The 19110-nt window shown below is 40.6% G+C and overlaps 2 protein-coding genes across 4 annotated transcripts in view; one reads left to right on the top strand and one right to left on the bottom strand.

Annotated features, from left to right (window-relative positions):
- The window catches only part of LOC116331203 (serine/threonine-protein kinase WNK2-like), a 39625-nt gene extending 31444 nt beyond the window's left edge, over positions 1-8181 (bottom strand). Inside the window, exons 1-3 of one of the 3 annotated variants that reach the window (XM_039604313.1) lie at positions 8089-8181; positions 7324-7987; positions 6177-6955 (exon numbers count right to left, since the gene is read on the bottom strand). In XM_039604313.1, the coding sequence (XP_039460247.1) occupies positions 6177-6815 (639 nt within the window). In that variant the 5' untranslated portion in view covers positions 6816-6955; positions 7324-7987; positions 8089-8181. Of the gene's footprint in view, positions 1-6176; positions 6956-7323; positions 8042-8088 lie in introns of those variants that run through there. The other 2 variants (XM_039604314.1, XM_039604315.1) reach the window with 2 other exon arrangements.
- A 37-nt stretch (positions 8182-8218) lies between these two features.
- Positions 8219-18449, top strand: LOC116331202 (ninjurin-1). Its single transcript, XM_031753804.2, has 3 exons — positions 8219-8359; positions 14338-14575; positions 17782-18449. Exons 1-3 carry the CDS (start codon positions 8225-8227, stop codon positions 17922-17924), a joined length of 516 nt encoding a protein of 171 aa, XP_031609664.2. The 5' UTR covers positions 8219-8224; the 3' UTR covers positions 17925-18449.
- The last annotated feature ends 661 nt before the right edge of the window (positions 18450-19110 follow it).

Below are 19110 nucleotides of genomic sequence, written 5' to 3'. Positions count from 1 at the left end.
CACTTGAAAATTGCTCTGCAGCTCCCTGATAAACATTTAACTATGCCCAAGCAAATTTGAGTCTGCTTCGAACACTTATAACATCAGTGTATTTTTCAGTGTGGGACATTTTATTAGATCAATAAAGAAAAAGAGGTATGGACCACAATATTGAACTGCAATGTGCTGAACAATACCGCAAACCTAAGGCTTTAAATTGACAAAATATCACATCTCACGGGAATTATAACTGATATGATTCTGGTTTTCTTAATTTTATCCACCTGTCTATAATGTAGCATTTTATAGTAAAAATATTAAAAATCCTGCAACTGTCTCTTTAACCAAATGTTTGCTTAAATCACAGTAAAGGAGTTTTCCCAACTTTTTTTAATCTAACTGAAAACATTCAAAACATTGTGTATGTCTGTGTATGTATGTGCTCCCCACTATCCCTCCTAAACATTACGATAAAAAAAAATATTTATTCCTTTGCAGCTTTTCCTTTCAGACAATGTGGGACAAAGACCATGAATAAACCAACATACCAGGTGAGAGTTGTTGGATAAGCAGCATTTTACCAGTTAAGACGTGCTGTGGATTTACAATTCTTTCTAAAGCCCTTTAAGGAAAAGGAATAGGAAACATTTCTGGTTTCATCAATAGAGTACATACAGTTCAGGCCTAGGCTTTGTTCATAATGATAAGTGATGGTTACTAGATCCAATTATGTTGCAACTTGAACCATAGAGTGACCAGCACACTGATTCAGCCATATAGCAAACACATTCAGATGCTGTCAAATTAATGGAAATGACTTAAATGAAAACAACAGCAACAACAAAAAAACTGTACAAGAGGAAACTATCACACCTGCCGCATGCAACTATACCACACGTCACACCAGTAGGCATATCTGTCTTTGCTATTGCTTTTCAGTTGACTTGGTGACGTGGGAATTCAGATGTGATGAAAGATGGGGCAACAGATAAGGCACTGCCACAGTGAATGGCTCTCCATGCTGCCCAGGGCCTCTCAATGCCAGATGGGCTGTAAACAATGACCCATTTGGGCATCTCCAACTTTGTTTACCTTTTTTCATCTGTGCAGACAAGGAGAAGATGTGTTATTACACATGTTAATCCAGAGAGAAAGCATGGTATCATCTTGTCAGATGAGAGTGCAATCTAAATCTATGATTACAGTGAAATCCAGCATTTGGAGTGAAGAAACAGACCTAGTGAGTAAGCTGCTGGGTTTGTTTGGTTCAAGAAATCCCAAATCTTCAGCAAAGACAGGCGGCCTGATAACACTGCCATGGCATCATTGCCAACTCTGCAGTCACAAGCTGAAAGCTGAAAAAAAGAGATTTAATCTACAAAATAAGCTCACTGCCAAATACCTGAGAAGTCTGCAAAAGGTCAGAAGTAAACTGTCTGCAAGTGTGCACACAGCATTCAACACTGAGATAAAAATCAATACACTGAGCCACAAGTGGTGGAAAGAAAAAGTTTCCAAAGTTTAGAAGATAAATTCCAGAGAGCAATAATGATTAAGACAAAGAAAAAAGAATCACAGGATGTGTTTCTTCTCAACAATGAAAGGACTGAAAACAGGCATCCTTCTCTCACATTAACATCCTTGCATGAGCCAGGGCCATCTGTGATATGCCAGCAGCCTGGCACAGAAACAGAGATGTGGGGGAGATGGGCATGAACGGGAAGGGGCAGGGTTGAGAGAGAGACGAGGGAGGAAGAGAGCAAAAATAAACATGAGACCAGATTAAAATTTCTAGGGAGGAAAGCCATGTGACCATGAGAAGGTGGGAAAACGGTGGAAAATCAGAGTGATATCTCATGTTTCTCCGTCTTCCATGGGGGTATCTCCTATTTTCCACAACAGTTCGCTTGGAACGGCAAAGCTGGCATCAAGCACATGCCACACGTAAGATTTTACCCCCACGTTCGGCATGTTTACTCTGACCTACTTCAGGTGCAAGCTTAAGACTTGCTGAAACCTGCACTTTATTATTTTGTTGAATATGACCAAAAAGATCTTGTGTGATTGTGGGCAGGAGAGCTCTGAGTCTGTGCAGCGATTTTTACCATGCTATCTCAGGGTAATACTATGAAGCAAGCTCAACACAGCTAGGCCCTCTTTGCATTGGATGGCTTGGGAAAAAAAACAAGAAAGCCTAGAAAGATAATGGATATAATGGCGGTTATAAACTCTCTTGAACCACATTTTCCACAAGCGTGCATAAAAGATACTTACAAAACGAACAAATTGATTGGTGCCACAAAAAGGGTAAGAGAGGAATCCATCAGTCCATTCATTCTTTTTTCCACTTATGTAATTCAGGGTTGCATGGGGCTCTATCCCAGCTGTCACAGGGCAAAGGACAAGGTATACCCTGGGCAGGTTGTCTGTCTATCACGGGGTGCAAGCGAGGAATGCTGGCAGAGAATTTATTAATGGCAAAAAGTTATAATTTCGATAATATTTATCTTACCCAGTGCAAGCCCATTGCTGGTGTTTACTTCTAACATAAAAGCTGCTCATTAGAACATCATACTTTTAAACATGGAACTAATGAAGTACATTTGCACTTTCAGTGACAGATACCTGGAAATTACTTTGGCTACTGTGACTGATTCATTTTACTCAATAAATATTCTCTGTGATTCTCTGTAAATACCAACAGAATAACACATGTTATCATCTGTGTTCTATTAGCTGTAATACCTGCAGTATAAAACAGGCTTAACCGAGAAGAGAAACAATTTTATGCGCTTTTAGAGCTGATATAGATGATTCACTGCAGTCTTCAGACACATGTTGCTCCTCAGAAAAAAAAAAAGCACAGCTGGAATCAGAATAGAATAAATTCAAACCATTAAAAAAAAAACAGATATTCTGAGATATTCTGCAGAATATCTCAGCTTTCTGAAAGTTCCAGCAATCCCACTCAGTGGTGTATCATAGAGATGTTGGCAGAGACCTATCTGCTTGTACAACTGTGCCTCCAGGCTGTATGTGCTGACCATCCTGGTTATATATATATATGTATTTTAAAGCAAGCTGTATAGTGTGGAATAAGGAATATTTTACTGCTACTTATACTTATTATTGGCATTATCATTGTATTAATTAACACTGCATTAAACCAAGCCAAAACTGCACCAAATAACCCTGCACAACAGCAACTGTGACATCTGTTTTGGCACTGGCTGCTGTATACAAAGAAGAAAACAGCTTGCATGCGCTACCTGTGAGATGTGCAGTATATATATTAGTATGGTGATCCAGTCAGGTTCAAAGAGCTCCACCTTCAAAAGTCTGCCTTTAGGCTCAATATACACTGTGATCTAATTGATCTCACTTCTTAGTTCATCTCTCCAGTGATTTCATCCTGATTACAGCTTGACAGACAATAACATTGAGGATGATGTTGATAAAGCCTACTGAAGCTACTCATTCTTCTACTTTCTTTAGGAGTAAAGAATCTCATTTGCCGTACTACAGTCTGCAGATTATTACAAATGCCCATAATTAAGAAATGTGCTGTTGGTCTAACTGCACAATGCAGCAACTCTAAACTTAAAATTTAATTCAGACATTGTGTAATATAGCCGTGTAAATACATACTGAAGCATCCAGAATGACAGATTAAACAATGTTTAATGCTACATCCACACTAGCCCGGATAGATTTGAAAACGTGAAACGCAAGACAATTCGACCTGCCTCATTTCTGTCTGCTGTTTATTTACTTTCCGACACTTCACTGCAAAATGTTGAGGAAAAGCACCAAGTTTTTTTAAATGGACAAACAATGAGGTGGAGTTGTTGCTGCGAGTAACACAAAAGTACAAAGTTGCAAAAGCGAGTGAGAATTAAAGAATTTGAAGAAAAGCTATCTGAAGCATGTACAAACTGATATTAATCTTTAATAGGGCTGTCAAAATTGAGAGCAAACCAAACAACTGCCATATAATGCCCTCCGCTATCTTAGTTTAATTGGTCACTTGACTGCATCACACGACTAAAATGTGTCATCGTTTTCAAAAACTCTCAGTTCTCGCTGTCCACACTGCGACGGGAAAGCACCGTTTTCAAATGTATGGGTTTTCAAGAGCGTTTTCAAAACGCTGCGTTTCCCTTGAGCGAAAACGCCGTCTACAGTGTGGACGGGAGGCCAAAATGGAGAGAAAACGATGCATTTTCAAACGAAAACGCATTAGTGTGGATGTAGCCTAAGTAACTTTTCCACAAAAACTTCAAGCTTCTCAAATGTAACTTTCAATTTGTTTTCTTAGCTCTTTAAAAAAAAAAAAAGGAAACACCTTGGAATTGAGACAGGACAAGATATCTGAAATTTCACTTAATCCAATGGTGTTTTATAGTCACTCAGTCTATAAAACATCAGAGAAGGACATTAATTGTCTTATATTTTGTATTCTGTAACCAACAGCAAAAATTCCAGAGTAAAAATCATTTGGGAATGTGTAATTATGCATTTCTGACAGATAAAACTAATAAATAGCTTCAACTGACTCATTAATCAATAAACCGCTGCAGATTAATTATCCAGATATCACTAAGGAGGCAAGGAAACTTTAATGATTCAAATGGACAATTAAGAAAATAAATTGATAATAATTACCTAAACTGCATCTGCTATGACAGTTTAACAACACATGAAAGAGTTCTGCATGTTATTTTGTTTATCCGACAGTATCTAATGGAAGACCTTCAGCTCAAAGCTACAACAGTGTATTTGAGATGACTACATGATCATTTGAATCATGATTAACATCCATTGTCAACTGTCCACTAGAGGGAGTTTTAATGTGTCTGTAGGGAAAAATAAAATAGAGTACATAGATCCCGCTTCCACATTCTCCATCCACTGGCCTGAGCATAACTACAGCTTTGTGTTGTCCAGTTGAGGTAGGCTCGGGGCTGCTTCCTGCTGTCAGGATGCATGATATCATCATCAAAATGAGGCCTCCGAGTCTCAGTGTGTCTTTGCATGCTCAACACTGGCATGCTATCTTTAAAGTCTTTTTATGTGATGTTGTGTGTCACTGCGTTGTAATGCTAAAGTCAGACAAAACAGGTTTAATTCCTGCCAGTGAATGAAGTGGTTTGCATTCTTTCATCTCGCACAGTACTGACGCAGCATGTTTTCAGTACCCTAGGCAAAGTATTCACTGAGGCCACTGACTGCCACAAGGCTCCCAGCAGGCTATGGGGCAGGTTCAGCTGCTTCCTGTCTGCTCACCTCCTGTTACACAGAGGGTGCGATGCAGGGAGTAGCACCACTAATAACATGCAGACACACTGCTGGGAGAGAGCGAACCGGCATCTCCTACACTGTCCACTTCAATAATTGAGCTTAGTGTCATCATGCAATCAGCTGGCCAAACTGCCATAGAAAATGAAGGCTGTCTGAGCACACACAATGTAAAATAAACCCTTTACAAAATTATCTAAACAGGGGGAAAAAAATAACAAATCACAGGACATATTTTTGTACTTTGAGGGGGCCAGTCATACTGACTATAGTCCCCCTTAAGCCTCCTGGGAGAGGGAGAGAGAATAATCCTTGTTGCAGTCTCAGAAGGATGGAAATAATTAGTTAATACCTTTGCACAGTCTAAGCTTGTGATTTCCTTGTGTCTATGTAACGCAAGAAAATGAACTCCCCTTGTGCCTTTGCGCGACTGTCAGTCGCCATACTTCAGCAATGGTATGTTCCCTCCATGTCATGTCTACAGCTACTGCTTGTCAATCAGTCTTCCTGTGTAAACCATTTAAAATTTAGTGGTGACCAATTTACAACTCAGCATACTCCTTCATGAGACTAGAGGCTGATTGACAGCTCCCTGAAGACATCTCCATTACACTATCATGATGAGTGAGAACACAGAGGAGAAAAGATAGAGGGCTTCCTGTGGGAGTCAGGCATTCTTCCACTAATATTAATCACGCATATATTTATCGTAGAGGGAAAAATGTGAAGATACTTTTAGATAGCTCTGGTCAGCATCCATCTCATGGATTAAAAATGTGAAAGCCTTTTTTTCACAGATATGAAAAAGATAATTGTGCCTCGTCTTTAACTGCTGCATACACAACAAATTGGTGTCACAGAAATCTTGTTAATGAGGTGAGACAATTTTACTGCCTTACCTGCAGCTCACACCAGGCCACCTCCACCCAGGTCTCAGTATCCAGGCCTTTGTAGACTGTCTTGAAGGAACCTCTCCCCAGCTCTATGTCAAATTTAAGAAACCTTCCCCCTGGAGACGTGGAGACTGCCTTCATCTCTGCCTCCTCCTCATTCTCCTCACTGGCTGCCTTGACAGCAGCTTTACCACCATCACTGCATGTAACATTTAACGCGTCTCCACCTTTCTCCTTGTCCTCATCGGCGCTGGCGCTCTCTGTTGCACTGTCTTTAAGCCCACCTTGACTTTCAGTGCTGGATCCCTCCTGTATCCCACAGCTGGTCCCCCTTGACCTGTCCACAATTGTTCGCAGGTTAATGTTTAGGATCTTACTCCTGTTATTACATTCAGGTGCTTCAAAGGCCTGCTCATCTGTGTCTGAAAACCACAAACTTCTCCTGATGAATCTCTGATGCACACTCCTCTGATAACTGGAGGAAGGATATGCGCTGGGGTCACTCCCACCTCTCACTACAGAGTCCACGAGACTGACAGGTCCATCACCCATGGCCTCGCGCACATTTTTGCACTGAGACTTGGTTACAGACGGATTTCTCAGGTCTTGGTGGTCCCCGGAGCCTGGTTTAGACTCCGGCTCCATGGTGACTTAAAAGTTCAGTCGCTTTGGTTTCCAGGTCATTCGTGCCATCACGGGTAGACTTTCCAACACGCAGATCGACAGATGAATACCTGCAGCGCCCACTCGGTGACGCAGTTTGCCGGGAGAGGCCCTTAACAACACTGGGATGGATGACATAGACAAGATTTTATCCGATAATAACAATAATGATAATAAAAAGAACCTGCAAAAGAAATGCGATATGCCCCAGTTATACATTATTGCTAAAGCTATCGATGGGCGTTACGCATGGTAATAATCACTGAGGTGAAGTTAGCTGCTGTCAGTAAGAGGAGGTTGACAAAAAGACAAGCCCAGGAGTTAAAGCATTGCTTCCAGAAGCCGTCGTCGTCCAGGTGACCGAGAAACTAGCAAGCTGGCTTCGGCGACATAAGTTTGGCAACTAGCTAGCAATAAATTGCCCCCCAGTATTCCCACAATATTATCTTTCGTTCAAATACTGACATAAAAAAAATAAGGCACGACTTACCTTGTTCAAAAAAAGGGTCATAAAAAACACCCTCGAGTAAAACTGACGCTAGTGACACACAGCAGAGATAAACCTGCCAGGTCCAGTAGCAGCACTCAAAAAAAAAACCTCGCCAACGTTAGCCGACTGTCCACGACAAAAGGTGGACTTCAAAAACGCCCTATCTGCATATTATCTCCATTTTCAAGCACAGGAGCCGCCCCAGCGACCGCAAACAAATTCGGGCTTTTTTAGCTGAACACATACCACATGCTGACAAGAAATAACTGACGAATTTCTTGTATTTATCTCCTTTTAAGTCCCCGCATCCCTCTCTTCGGTTGCAGCTCCCGATGCGACTCTCCCCACTGTTTCTTCTTCTTCTTCGCTGCCGCGTAAGTAAATAGCACACACGGGTCGCTTTAAGACTCGGGGTTTTTTTATTTTTCCTGTAGTCCCCTCGGTAGTTAACTTAAACCAACAGCTGTTTGCGCTTGTCATCGCCTTCCACCATTTGGTTAGTGCACCGGTGAGGTACACCAAATGTGTTTCCCAGTCAGTTCGCTTGGCTCCACGCCCCTGGTGAGGACTATAGAAGGGAGGAGGGTGGAGGTGGGGGGAATGGTCCATCCAATCATACGGCACTCTGGGACGCCACAGAAAGCCTACTCATCATATTGCTGTGCTGTCCAACAGACAGAGTGACACGGGGTGAGACAAAGGCTGATTAGAGTCAGTGCAAGTAAATGACATAGCAATTAAAAACATAAATAAAAAATTTCTCACGCCCTTTGCAGACTCAGTCACGTGTCTTAACTCCCGAGCCTGCTGTCGAAACAACATTTTCCATTATCACTGCTGTTGTGTCACTATAATATAGTAGTTACATGTGCATCAGTAGCTCTGTCACGTAGCCTTGGCTATGTGCTTGCGGGTCCAGTCTTCTCTACCCCTACAGGATATTCTGCCACTTTGCTGCAGCCTGCATCTGAGGTGTAGCAGCTCTTCGCACAGGGCAAAAATGAGCAGCAGCAGCAACAGGTTAAGTGGCACCGAGGTAAGATATTTGCAGCCCCTTTTTAACATTCATCAAGGGAAAATGTCTATAGGCTAAGTAGATTGATCTTACAAATTGTCATGCTCACAAGTGCAATAAATAAAAGATGCACGAAGAAAGATTACCTGATTAATAAGAGCATTCTTGCTGTTTTGCATGCTTTTATACAGTAGAATAGAAGAAGCGTTAATACAGTGCAAACATGCACGAACCGCAAAGCAATCGCTTGGATATGGGGACTAGGGAATTGTAGCTGTCATGCAATCATTTTTGTTTGGGTTGAATTTTTTGTTGCAAGAAGTGTTGATGCATTGTCGTGGTCATTTCTGTACCCAGAGTTGTCGGTTGTTACTTTTTATTGTAAGCCGATCATGTAAAACTATCCACCTCCTGCGGTTTCTGCGCTTCCATGCCACTTCTGTGGCTTTTCTCATGTTACATGTCATCTGCATGTGAGGTACATTCAGAGGTGCATAAGCTTTGCAGAATAGAATTGGTGCTGAATAAGACGGATTTTATGTCTCCGCAGAAATATTTGACCAGACATCTTAAAGTCTTTTGCAGGCATGCTGGGTCAGATGACAGTCTGGTCTGGCTTAGGGGTGAAGTATTGTTGGTACCTGAGTGACCTTATAAACAATGAATGCCCTCCATTGTTACCAGTACACTGGCTTAAATGCGCACATAAAAACAGACACACGGTTTTACTTTTGTATTACATCATCCTGCTTCATGCCACAACTGTAAAGCTCACAGATTGATTACTTTAGTTTATTAGGCAATTGAAGCTGCCATTTAAGAGTAGTTCAGTCCTGCATCTAATGTGCAGCATCCAGTTTTACAGGGCAGGGAAAGGGACTTCACTCTGTTATCTGTATGGTCACTGTCTTAATAGCGCCATCTAATTTCAGATGTGTGTGTGTGTGTGTGTGTGTGTGTGTGTGTGTGTGTGTGTGTGTGTGTGTGTGTGTGTGTGTGTGTGTGAATTTGAGGAAGAAGGCAGGAGGAAGAGAGACCCTGGCAGCCACAGACACTTCCTTGCAACAGTCAGAGCTCAGCCAGCATTTGCAAAATGTAATACCCTTACGCTCGATAAAATGAGCAATTGATCTCATTTACAATTTGTCCCCCACCAGTGTGAGTCAATATAAGTGTTTTTTTCAATCCATGGCTCTTGTAGGGTGAATATCGTACAGGAAGACTTTCTGCAGGCTTTTAATATCCTTGCCTGCCTTTCACTGAAATCTAAGACCGATGAGACGAGTCAGATTTCACTTTCTTTGATAACCCGTAGTTTAAATTGCAGCTTTTCACTAAATGAGAAAGTGTTTTTGATTTGTTTGGGTTTTTTTTTCCCACCATAAGTGCCTTAGCTGCATAGACCACACTCAGAAACAGTCATGTTTGCTTTGCTTTGTGCAAGGCTGTAAAACTAAAAGCTCTACAGAGATTCATGGAAATTAGATTTACAGTTGGGTCGATTGTCATCTGGAAGCTGGCCAGATTTTGAGGTGAGTGAGAGAAGAAGGCTGCTGATAGGACATGATGGATGGAGAGCAAAAAGGTGCTTATGCACGAAGAAAAAAAAAGTAAGGGAAATACTCACTCATGAAGTTAGAGTTAATTTAGCGTTTCATCATATAGCTGAACACGGGCTCAATTAACTAAATAATAAATGTATGGTTTCACTGTCTTAAGTGGTGTCTTGCTTTGTTGCCTTGAAGAGCTTTTTACATGTCAGACACAGAGCTTAACGATACAAAGCTAAAGGCACCGCATACTCTCTAAGTAACTTACATGCGGGTAGTGTAATCAGTTAGTGTGATGACATGGGAAAAGGAGAAAAGTTTAGGATTAGGTGTGCAAGTTGAATGAGTTCATTTAGTTTTTTTGGAAATCAGCCAAAATGTTCATTTGCTTCTGAATACACAATGAAAAATGGATTTATTTGATCTGAGGTTTGGGTTAAATCACGGGAATTAAGAAATTGCAGTCTTTCCAAAGTTGTGAAAAGCATGTATTATACTAGTCTGCATCTAGCTTTGGACCAGGCATTAAAAAAATGAGAAGAAGCAAATGTGAAGGTCTTTTATTTGTTTTTCAGCCTTGTTAATCCTTTGTACTCTGCAACCCGGGCTGAAAGGTAAAATAATGTCATATTGTCTCATTCAGTTCAATTCAGCTTCAATTTTATATATATAGCGCCAAATCACAACAACAGTTGCCTCAAGGTGCTTTATATTGTAAGGTAAAGCCCCTACAATAATACAAAGAAAACAGAGGAAACCCCAACAATCATATAACCCCCTATGAGCAAACGCTTTGGTGACAGTGGGAAGAAAAAACTTCCTTTTAACAAGAAGAAACCTCCAGCGTGTTTTAATGGTATTTTATTTATGTGATTTATATAAATGATTTGAATTGCTCAGTTAAGCACTTAGGTCAACATTCATTGTTTGAAGAAGCCCTATATAAATAACTTACTGATTAGCTGGTTTCCCTTCTCATTCCCACATTGTAGTGTTAGTGGCACCTTACAGCAGAAAGCTGAATAATGTTAAATATTATTACATGATTTCATCTGTTATTCCACAGTGACACATAACTGAGAGTTAAGATCCAAACAACTTTTATGTCTCTGACTATCTCCCCCTCCCTCGTTACCTTGCTCCTTCTCTCCCCTCGGTGTATCTCCCCCGAGACTAATTCAGACTAGAAATGCACTGTGAATAATTCATCACAAAAATCAGCACTGAAACCCAGAACCAGTACAGCACAACTGATTTAATAAGAACTTTTTTTCCCCCTACAGTTTAGATAGCTATAAATCTGGTGTGCCTAGATGACTGACAAGCACTGGGTTTCTCTGGGATATAAAATTCTTTCCAAATATGCAAATGTGAGTTGCCTTCCACTTTTTTCCCCAAATATTATTCAAATGAAAACCAGGATCACGTACATTCTCTTTTTAAAAAAAAAAAAAAAATTTGTAGCATGTTATGCCTCCACTCCACTCACAGCTGTTGAGTATGACATATTATAAGAGCCTGTATTTGCTATCGTTTTTGCACTGAATGTCTCCTCTACTGTGATTAGTTGTTGTGCTATTTTGCCAGCTGTATGATGCGAGTAGACAGCAGGATTAATCATGATAAATAGCTTGAGCAGACTGAGGAAATGACCTTTAGATTTGGCCTACGCACATGTCAAAAAGGAGGGGTTCTTTTTTGGAAAAAATTCACCTCCTGCGTTTCTAGACATAGTGACTCCATATTTCCAACCTGCGATCTCACAACAAGCATTATCTCACTGTGGTCTGTTGACTCTGGGATAAAGGGCTGTATTTTTTGAAAAACCTATGTCAGTGTTTGAGAGCAGAAAGGCTGACCCTGACACGTCATGACAGTATGCCATTTGTGGTATTTGGAGCAGATCACAGTCACAGGACACCCTGCCACACCACATTGCTTTCCAGTGAAAATGCACATTTGGCTTCACAAAGCATGTCCTAAAATGTGTTTTAATTCCTCGTTGTGAAGGTGTAACACAGTGCAGTGGAGCTTTGAGTTGAAAGGATTTGGAAAAAACACATTTTGTTTTTTGTTTTTGTTTGTTTTTTTTTAACATTTGCTCGATACTGCCGAGACGTCTCTGAAGTGTTCGCATGAATCTATGATAAAGCATAAAAGTTAAACTGATATGTAGACTGCCAGATGATGAACTTGGCCAGTAACCCATGTAATACATCTTCTAAAAAGCACAGATTTATTAAGAGAATTAAACATAGCTTGTCCAGTGGTTATCACAGGATTGAAAAAAAAAAATCATCAAAAATAATTACTGCAGAGTACCAGCTCATTACCAACCCCATCGACCACACCTTCTGTTCAGAGTGTACTTCCCCTCATACATCAAGTTAACCCATGCCAGTCGATTGCTGTGAATCTCTTAAATACATTGTAATTCAGCTGTAGCCTCATCCATGGTAAATTAGAGGGTGCAGCTTTTCTTTCCTTTCTTTTTGTCTTTATCCCTCGAGCAGAGGGAAGACAGCTCGCACCACTTCTGCAGTTTGGTTAATCTCAGACAAACTATGCTCTCTGCAGCTGCAGGGAGTGTTATGATAAAAACGGAAGATTTTTGGTGTTCAGGAAGAGACTGCTGATTTTTTTTTTTCCTTTTCAAAGAAAGAGTTGGCATTCATGCTTTGACCTTGTCACCACTAAATTTAAACCGTGGTTCTCAGGTGTAGAGCCAGATAAAAAAAAATGTATTTTCAGCATTTTCATAGAGACAGACCTTCTGGTCCAGTGGATATGTATGGTTCTCTCTTTGCAGTACAGAGTCCACTGACATGGAGTGAACACACAAACACACTCACAACTCAGCTAATCTAATGTTGCATCACGCTCACCCACACAAGAATCGATAGGTTACACAACTCAGAGTAAAAGTAACTTTCTTAAACGCTAAAGTCAACACCTGCTGATTAATCATAGAAATGAATTATCATATTTACTCACCTCTCTTCCTAAGTCCCTAGTTTATTGAGTATAAAATATAACAAAATAATAAAGCACATTTTGTTCTCTAGTGAAGTGAATATTTATTTCACTTGAGTTCATATATTCAAGCTGGATCTTACCTTAAAGACCTCATAGTATCGTATCACCATAAAAGAGCATTTTACTCTCAGACTTCTGGCTCCCAGTTTGGATCCAGGAGACAGATAGCCTCTCTAATTTTAAGGTTAGGCTTAAAGCTAATACCAGCTCACAACAACAGTCATCCCAAGGTAAGGTAAAAATCATGCAATATTAGAGAGTGAACTCCAAAGATCCCCCAACAATTGGGGGAGGAAAAGCTCCCTGTCAACAGGCAGACCTTCTGGCAGAACAAGGCTCAGAGAGGGACTGCCGTCTGCCATGATCAGTTAGGTTGCAAAAGGAAAGAGAAGACGGAAGTACAGAGGACCATAGATGCACAATGAGCCGCGAGCAGGACATCACAGAAACTACTGAAGAAAGTAGACAAGAGTTAACAAGATGCAGCGGTGGCCTATGAGTGTACGGGAAGTGAAAGCGAGGAGCGAAGAAGTGCTCAGTGCATCCACTAGCAGCCTGGGTTTAGAGCAGCGTAACTAAAGGAACTTGATGAAAGTCTTAGATTTGTCAAAAAGGAAAGTGAAAGATTAATTTTAAGAGTAGAGAGGGTGTCTGTCTTCAGAACCAAAACTGAGAGTAGGCTTCACAAGAGAAGGTCCTGATAGCCAAAGGCTCCACCTGCGAAAAGATGGGCAAACTGAGGTAAACTGCTATCATATAACACTAGTTCTTCATGGATTTGCTCAGCCCAGTTCTGCAGCTGTCCATCAAGCTTCAAAAGAATGTGATATGGGCAGAATATGAACAAAGGATCACTCTATCACTCTACACTGATAGTTTGTTTACAGATAAGAAAATCAATCATTTGACTGTTTTGATTTATAAAGTCAACAAACCCTGGAATAGAGGGCAACAAGTGCAGCGCAGGCTCACAGAAGCGGTATAAAATGCCCAGAGCTCAATGACATATGACACAAGCGAAGGAGAAAATGTGCAGACTGAAAGTGATTGTTTGAAACTGTTGGCACAAACGACATATGCTGACTTCGTGTTTGTCATGTTTTAATAGTACTGTTACCGGATTGCCAGTATCTCTTTGCTGTACTAATGGCTCTGTTTTCAAAGGTCACTCTTCTGTAATGGCTGGTGTTGTTCTAATTAGGTCAGAATGATAACCAGATCCTCACCATCCGTGCTCAGGAAACACAAAATTACTGCTAGTCTCATCAAAATGATGCCTTGTTGGCTCTACTGGAAGAACAAAACACAGCACAGAGCAAGCCTTTCTGCTTGTTTTCCGGCGTTCTTCTTTCTGTCATTATCTGCGAGCCATAAACATTATCTCTGTGCCAATTACTCTCTTCTCTCCCCCAGACCACCCATCCAGATGCTTGGCCCAGAAGCCCAGCTCCTCTGAACATGAACCACTATGCCAATAAGAAGAGTGCAGCTGAGAGTATGCTGGATGTGGCCCTGCTGATGGCCAATGCCTCCCAGCTAAAAGCTGTCCTGGAGCAGGGGCCAAGCTTCCACTTTTACACCCCCACCATCACCCTAATCAGCATCTCTCTGTGTCTACAGATCACAGTCGGGGTCCTGCTTATCTTCATAGGTGAGAAAGTAAACATAGCCTGAGCCCTTCTGGTGTATCAGAGCTGTTTTTGCTGTCTGGCATCTCACATCCTTTACTTGCCCACTTCATCCTTTCTATTCTAGCAAGATTAAAGCGATCTATATGCCACCTTTTGCCCTACAATGCACCCCCTCCCCCATAAATGTCAAGTCTACTGACTCCTGACAAACAACCTATTAGGAGCTGGATTCAGTCTCCATAGCAACCAGGACTGAGAGGTCAAAGGGTTCACTGGGTTTTACTGCTGATATCAGCACTGCTGGGAGTTGGGAGAGGTGCTGTGTATGTGTGTAAATGTGTCAATATGTGTCAGTATGTATGTATCTCCATGTGTTGGAACAAAGAGAAAAGCCCAAAAAGTGACACATGCAGCAACGATCTTTTAGAAGGTCTGCTGATATCTCGGGTTGACAAATTGGTGCGTGTAAATTAAAATAATAAGATAAGTTGGGGATAGATGAACTGATTTAGTTTTTTTTCCTGACACACTGAACAACAGGTTAATGAACTTTAAGCCAGTCACAATGACTCAGCTGTAAATGGATGAGTAAATAAAGTGAGTTTTGTTTGGTTAGTGTGAAACTTACAACCCCACATATCTTATCTACCTCCTCTGTGAAACTGCTGAAAAAAAATCTAAAAATAATCAATTATCAATCAGATATTTCAAAGCACGCCCAGATGAATATTTCCTCCCTTGTTGCTCAGATTTCTGCAAAAAAATATTATATCATCATTAACACTGTTAAAGTATGAGTCTACAGTGCAATCAGATATTATTAACTCTGATATTTGCACATTGAGGTGTTCACATTAAAATGTCACATGTCCATAAGACACATCCAGCACATGAGTCATCACCCATTCATTGCCCCTTTGACCTCCTTTACCAGACTTAAACAGCACCCCTCGCCTTTACCAAAATATCACATACATTTCTTTCTCATTACTCATTTCTTCATTTTCTCTTACTCTTCTGAACTTCTTTGGCCTCTCGTCCTCACATCCCTCCCTCCCCGTTGGATCCAGCTCTCTCTAATGGAACCAGTGGTGCGTGATGTGAGCGGCCTACATACCGGCCACCCCAGCCCGACTCTAGCCCCCACTAAGACAGATCAGATACACACACACACATCACAGGAAGGGTTCTTACGCTGTTTAACCTCTGGTAATTGCCATCAAATACACACACTCATGCACATATGCATGGCTTTTGCACACCCATTTGTATGACTATGCATTCATGTGAAAATTATTCACAGGGGACTCCCTGTACTGCTGATGACACCATAGTAATGTCTTTGTCACAACACTAATTAGCTGTTTTCATGACATTTAACACATGCCATGATGCTATTAAAACACAAAAGAAAGGACACAGTTGCATATAGGAAATACAAGCTTCCCTTGATCAGTTTTCTTCCCCTGTATTGTTCTTTCTCTGTGATTTGAACCTGACATTTGTTTTCTTTACCTGTGTGACATTTATAGTAAATGTATCATATCATATACATGTTTACATGTTACAAATCCAATTCCAAAAAAGTTGGGAAGCTATGTTAAATGCAGTTAAAAACAGAATGCAATGATTTGCATATCTCACAAACTCATACTTTATTCACTACGAAGAATAGAAAATGTATTAAATGTTTCAACTGAGAAACTATACTATTTTAACAAACGTATTGGGTGCTGTTAGTAGCAACAGGTCTAAACAAAAGTTGAGACAGGACTATGTTTACAATTGTGTAGCAGCATCTCTTCTTTTAACAACAGTCCATAAATGTCTTGAAACTGAGGAGACCAGTTGTTGGACTTTTGGGAGAGGAATTTTGTTCAGTTCTTGTCTTATTCTGAAATATAGGACTGTAGCTGCTCAACAATTCTGTGTTTTAAACACATTTCTGGTTTCATAATGCATCAAATGTTTCCAGTTGGTCTGGACAGGAAAAAACAAATCATCTGGATTGGAGTATATGATGGTCTTAAACCCATGTGTGTATATGGTATATATATATATATATATATATATATATATATATATATATATATATATATATATATATATATATATATATATATATATATATATATATATATATATATATATATACTGATAATGCTTTTCCAGAAGTGCAGACTGCCAGTTTGAGAGGCACCAATACACCCATACCATCAGATATGCAGGGTTTCTAAGTGAAATGATAACAAACTGGATGGCCTTTTAATACCCCAGGTGGAATCTATGTTTTACAAAAGGAAACTGTATTTGCAGTTTATCTGCCCACAGAACAGTTTACCATTTTGCCCCAGTTCATTTTAAATGAGCTTTCAGACAAGATGGCGACATCTCTGGATTGTGTTCACATATAGCCTCTTCCTTCAACACCAATAGAGCTTTCATTTGCCATTTTTGAATGGCAGGGTGAACTGCATTCATAGACACTGATTTCTGTAAGTGTTCCTGAGCGGATGCATCTATTTCCATGACAGTGTCATGCCTGTTTTTTATGGCAGTGTCACCTGAGGATCCAAAGATCATGAGCATCCAGTATTGATTTTCATCTTTGTCCCATGCGCACAGAGATGTTTCCGCATTATTGGAATCTTATGATGATGTTGGGAATTGTAGCTGATAAGATGTTCAAAGTCTTCACATTTTACAAAGAGGAACACTATTATGAAATTGTTCCACAATTTGTAGATGCGTTTTTTTTGCAGACTGATGATCTTTTTATACTCAGTCATGTTACTGACCTGTTGCTGATTCAGCTAATTAGTTGCAAAATGTTCCTTAAGCTGTTCCATTTAAGTACCACTTACTATAAAAGCCTTTTGCATTTCCCTGTCCCAACGTTTTTGAGTGATCAAATTCAAAATAGTATAGTATAGTAAATTGATTGCAGTAGATCTAACTTTTTTGCCACGTTAATCTGAGTTTCCACTAAGTGAAAAATGAAAAACTGAATATTGCATTGTTTCCTTACATGCTTCTGTCATAAAATAAAAGACACACATAGATGTATGAGCATTCTGAACCCAGAATTAAGTAAATATAGATTTGTGGTTGACAGTAAATCTTTGCACCATAATGAGTTGGCTTTAGTCCCAGAATAGAGTAGATTGTTGTGTAATTAGACATTATCTGAGTGTGTGTTTGTGTGTTGTTCCGTTTTTGTTCACAGTTCGATGGAACCTGAATGATGAGCAAAAGCACCAGAGGCTGAACTTCATGGAAAACGTGGCCACAGGTCTGGTGTTCATCATCGTGGTGGTCAACGTCTTCATCACAGCTTTTGGGGTCCATCGAACTAATTACAACAACTGACCACGCACACACACACGCGCACACGCACATACAGGCACATCTATGTGTGTGTATGCTTTATTTTCACAGTCTTTCATTGCTCCCCTCTCTCTTTTCAAACAGGTATTTTCTCTCCTGCCTTACTCTGCAGTTTGCTCCTAAAAACTTTCATGTCATCAGCATGTTTTTGGTCCACTCCTCTTCTGACCGGACCTTCACAATCACCTACGTGACCTACAAACACAGTGACCTCTCCAGGCTCGCAGAGAAATTTCCACCAGAAAACAACTCAAACAAAATACACAGCTGTTCATTTACCAGAAAATCATTGTCCCGCATGGCTGCAGGCACAGAGAGAAAATAGCGAACAAGAAAGAAACAGCCGTAGCGACAAAGAGGTCTGGTACGTAAACAACACAACATTTGTTCTGAATGGACAAACAGGAAAGTGGAGACAGCAGCAGTCAGGACCATGTGACCTCTGGCTGTCTGTCTCCTATGCTGTCCGACAGTAACTCAAAGCACTAGCCAGACATGGATTCACAGTCTCACACACCCCTCTGAACCTTCTTTAATTTTTAATTGCACCAGTGACGTTTGATCAGGTTTAACGGGTGTGCTGAGCACATGTATGCAGCACAGGGCAGGCCTCATCCGCCTCAAAACCACTACCCACCTCCACAGCTTAAACTTTACTATCAACTCTATCCCACAGGCGTCATGCCTAACATTCAGTTATAACAGTCTTTGGTTGTGCTATGAATCCCTCTGTGACGAGCAAAGCCGGACTTTGTTTGTGGTTCTTTGGACCAGAAGTAGCTGATGAGTCAGAGTCAACAGAGCACAGACCCCGGCAGAACTACTTGTTAAAACGGAAGCCTTAATTAGGCAGCAATGCCGCTGAAACCCCAATTAGAGCACAAGCAAATGCTCATTTTATACACTTGAGTGGTTTGACATAAATATCCAGTAAAGGAAGTTTGAGGCTGTTTCACATAATTATCAGCTAAAAACCTTAATTGTATTCATGCAGCTATCTATAATTTCTCCAAGGTGGTTGTGAGGAAGCACCTTTCAGATGGCAAAACGTCGCAATCTCATCCTTTTCCTCCCCTACAACTATCATTGGTAACCGTGGAAACAGCCACACTGATAGCCAGATTTGATGATACACACAGCTTCACTTGGAGGTGATCTGTAGACTGAT

This window comes from Oreochromis aureus, linkage group 20 (assembly GCF_013358895.1).
Source record: "Oreochromis aureus strain Israel breed Guangdong linkage group 20, ZZ_aureus, whole genome shotgun sequence".
In the NCBI taxonomy this organism is placed as follows: domain Eukaryota; kingdom Metazoa; phylum Chordata; class Actinopteri; order Cichliformes; family Cichlidae; genus Oreochromis; species Oreochromis aureus.
This window is presented reverse-complemented; position numbering and strand designations above follow the sequence as displayed.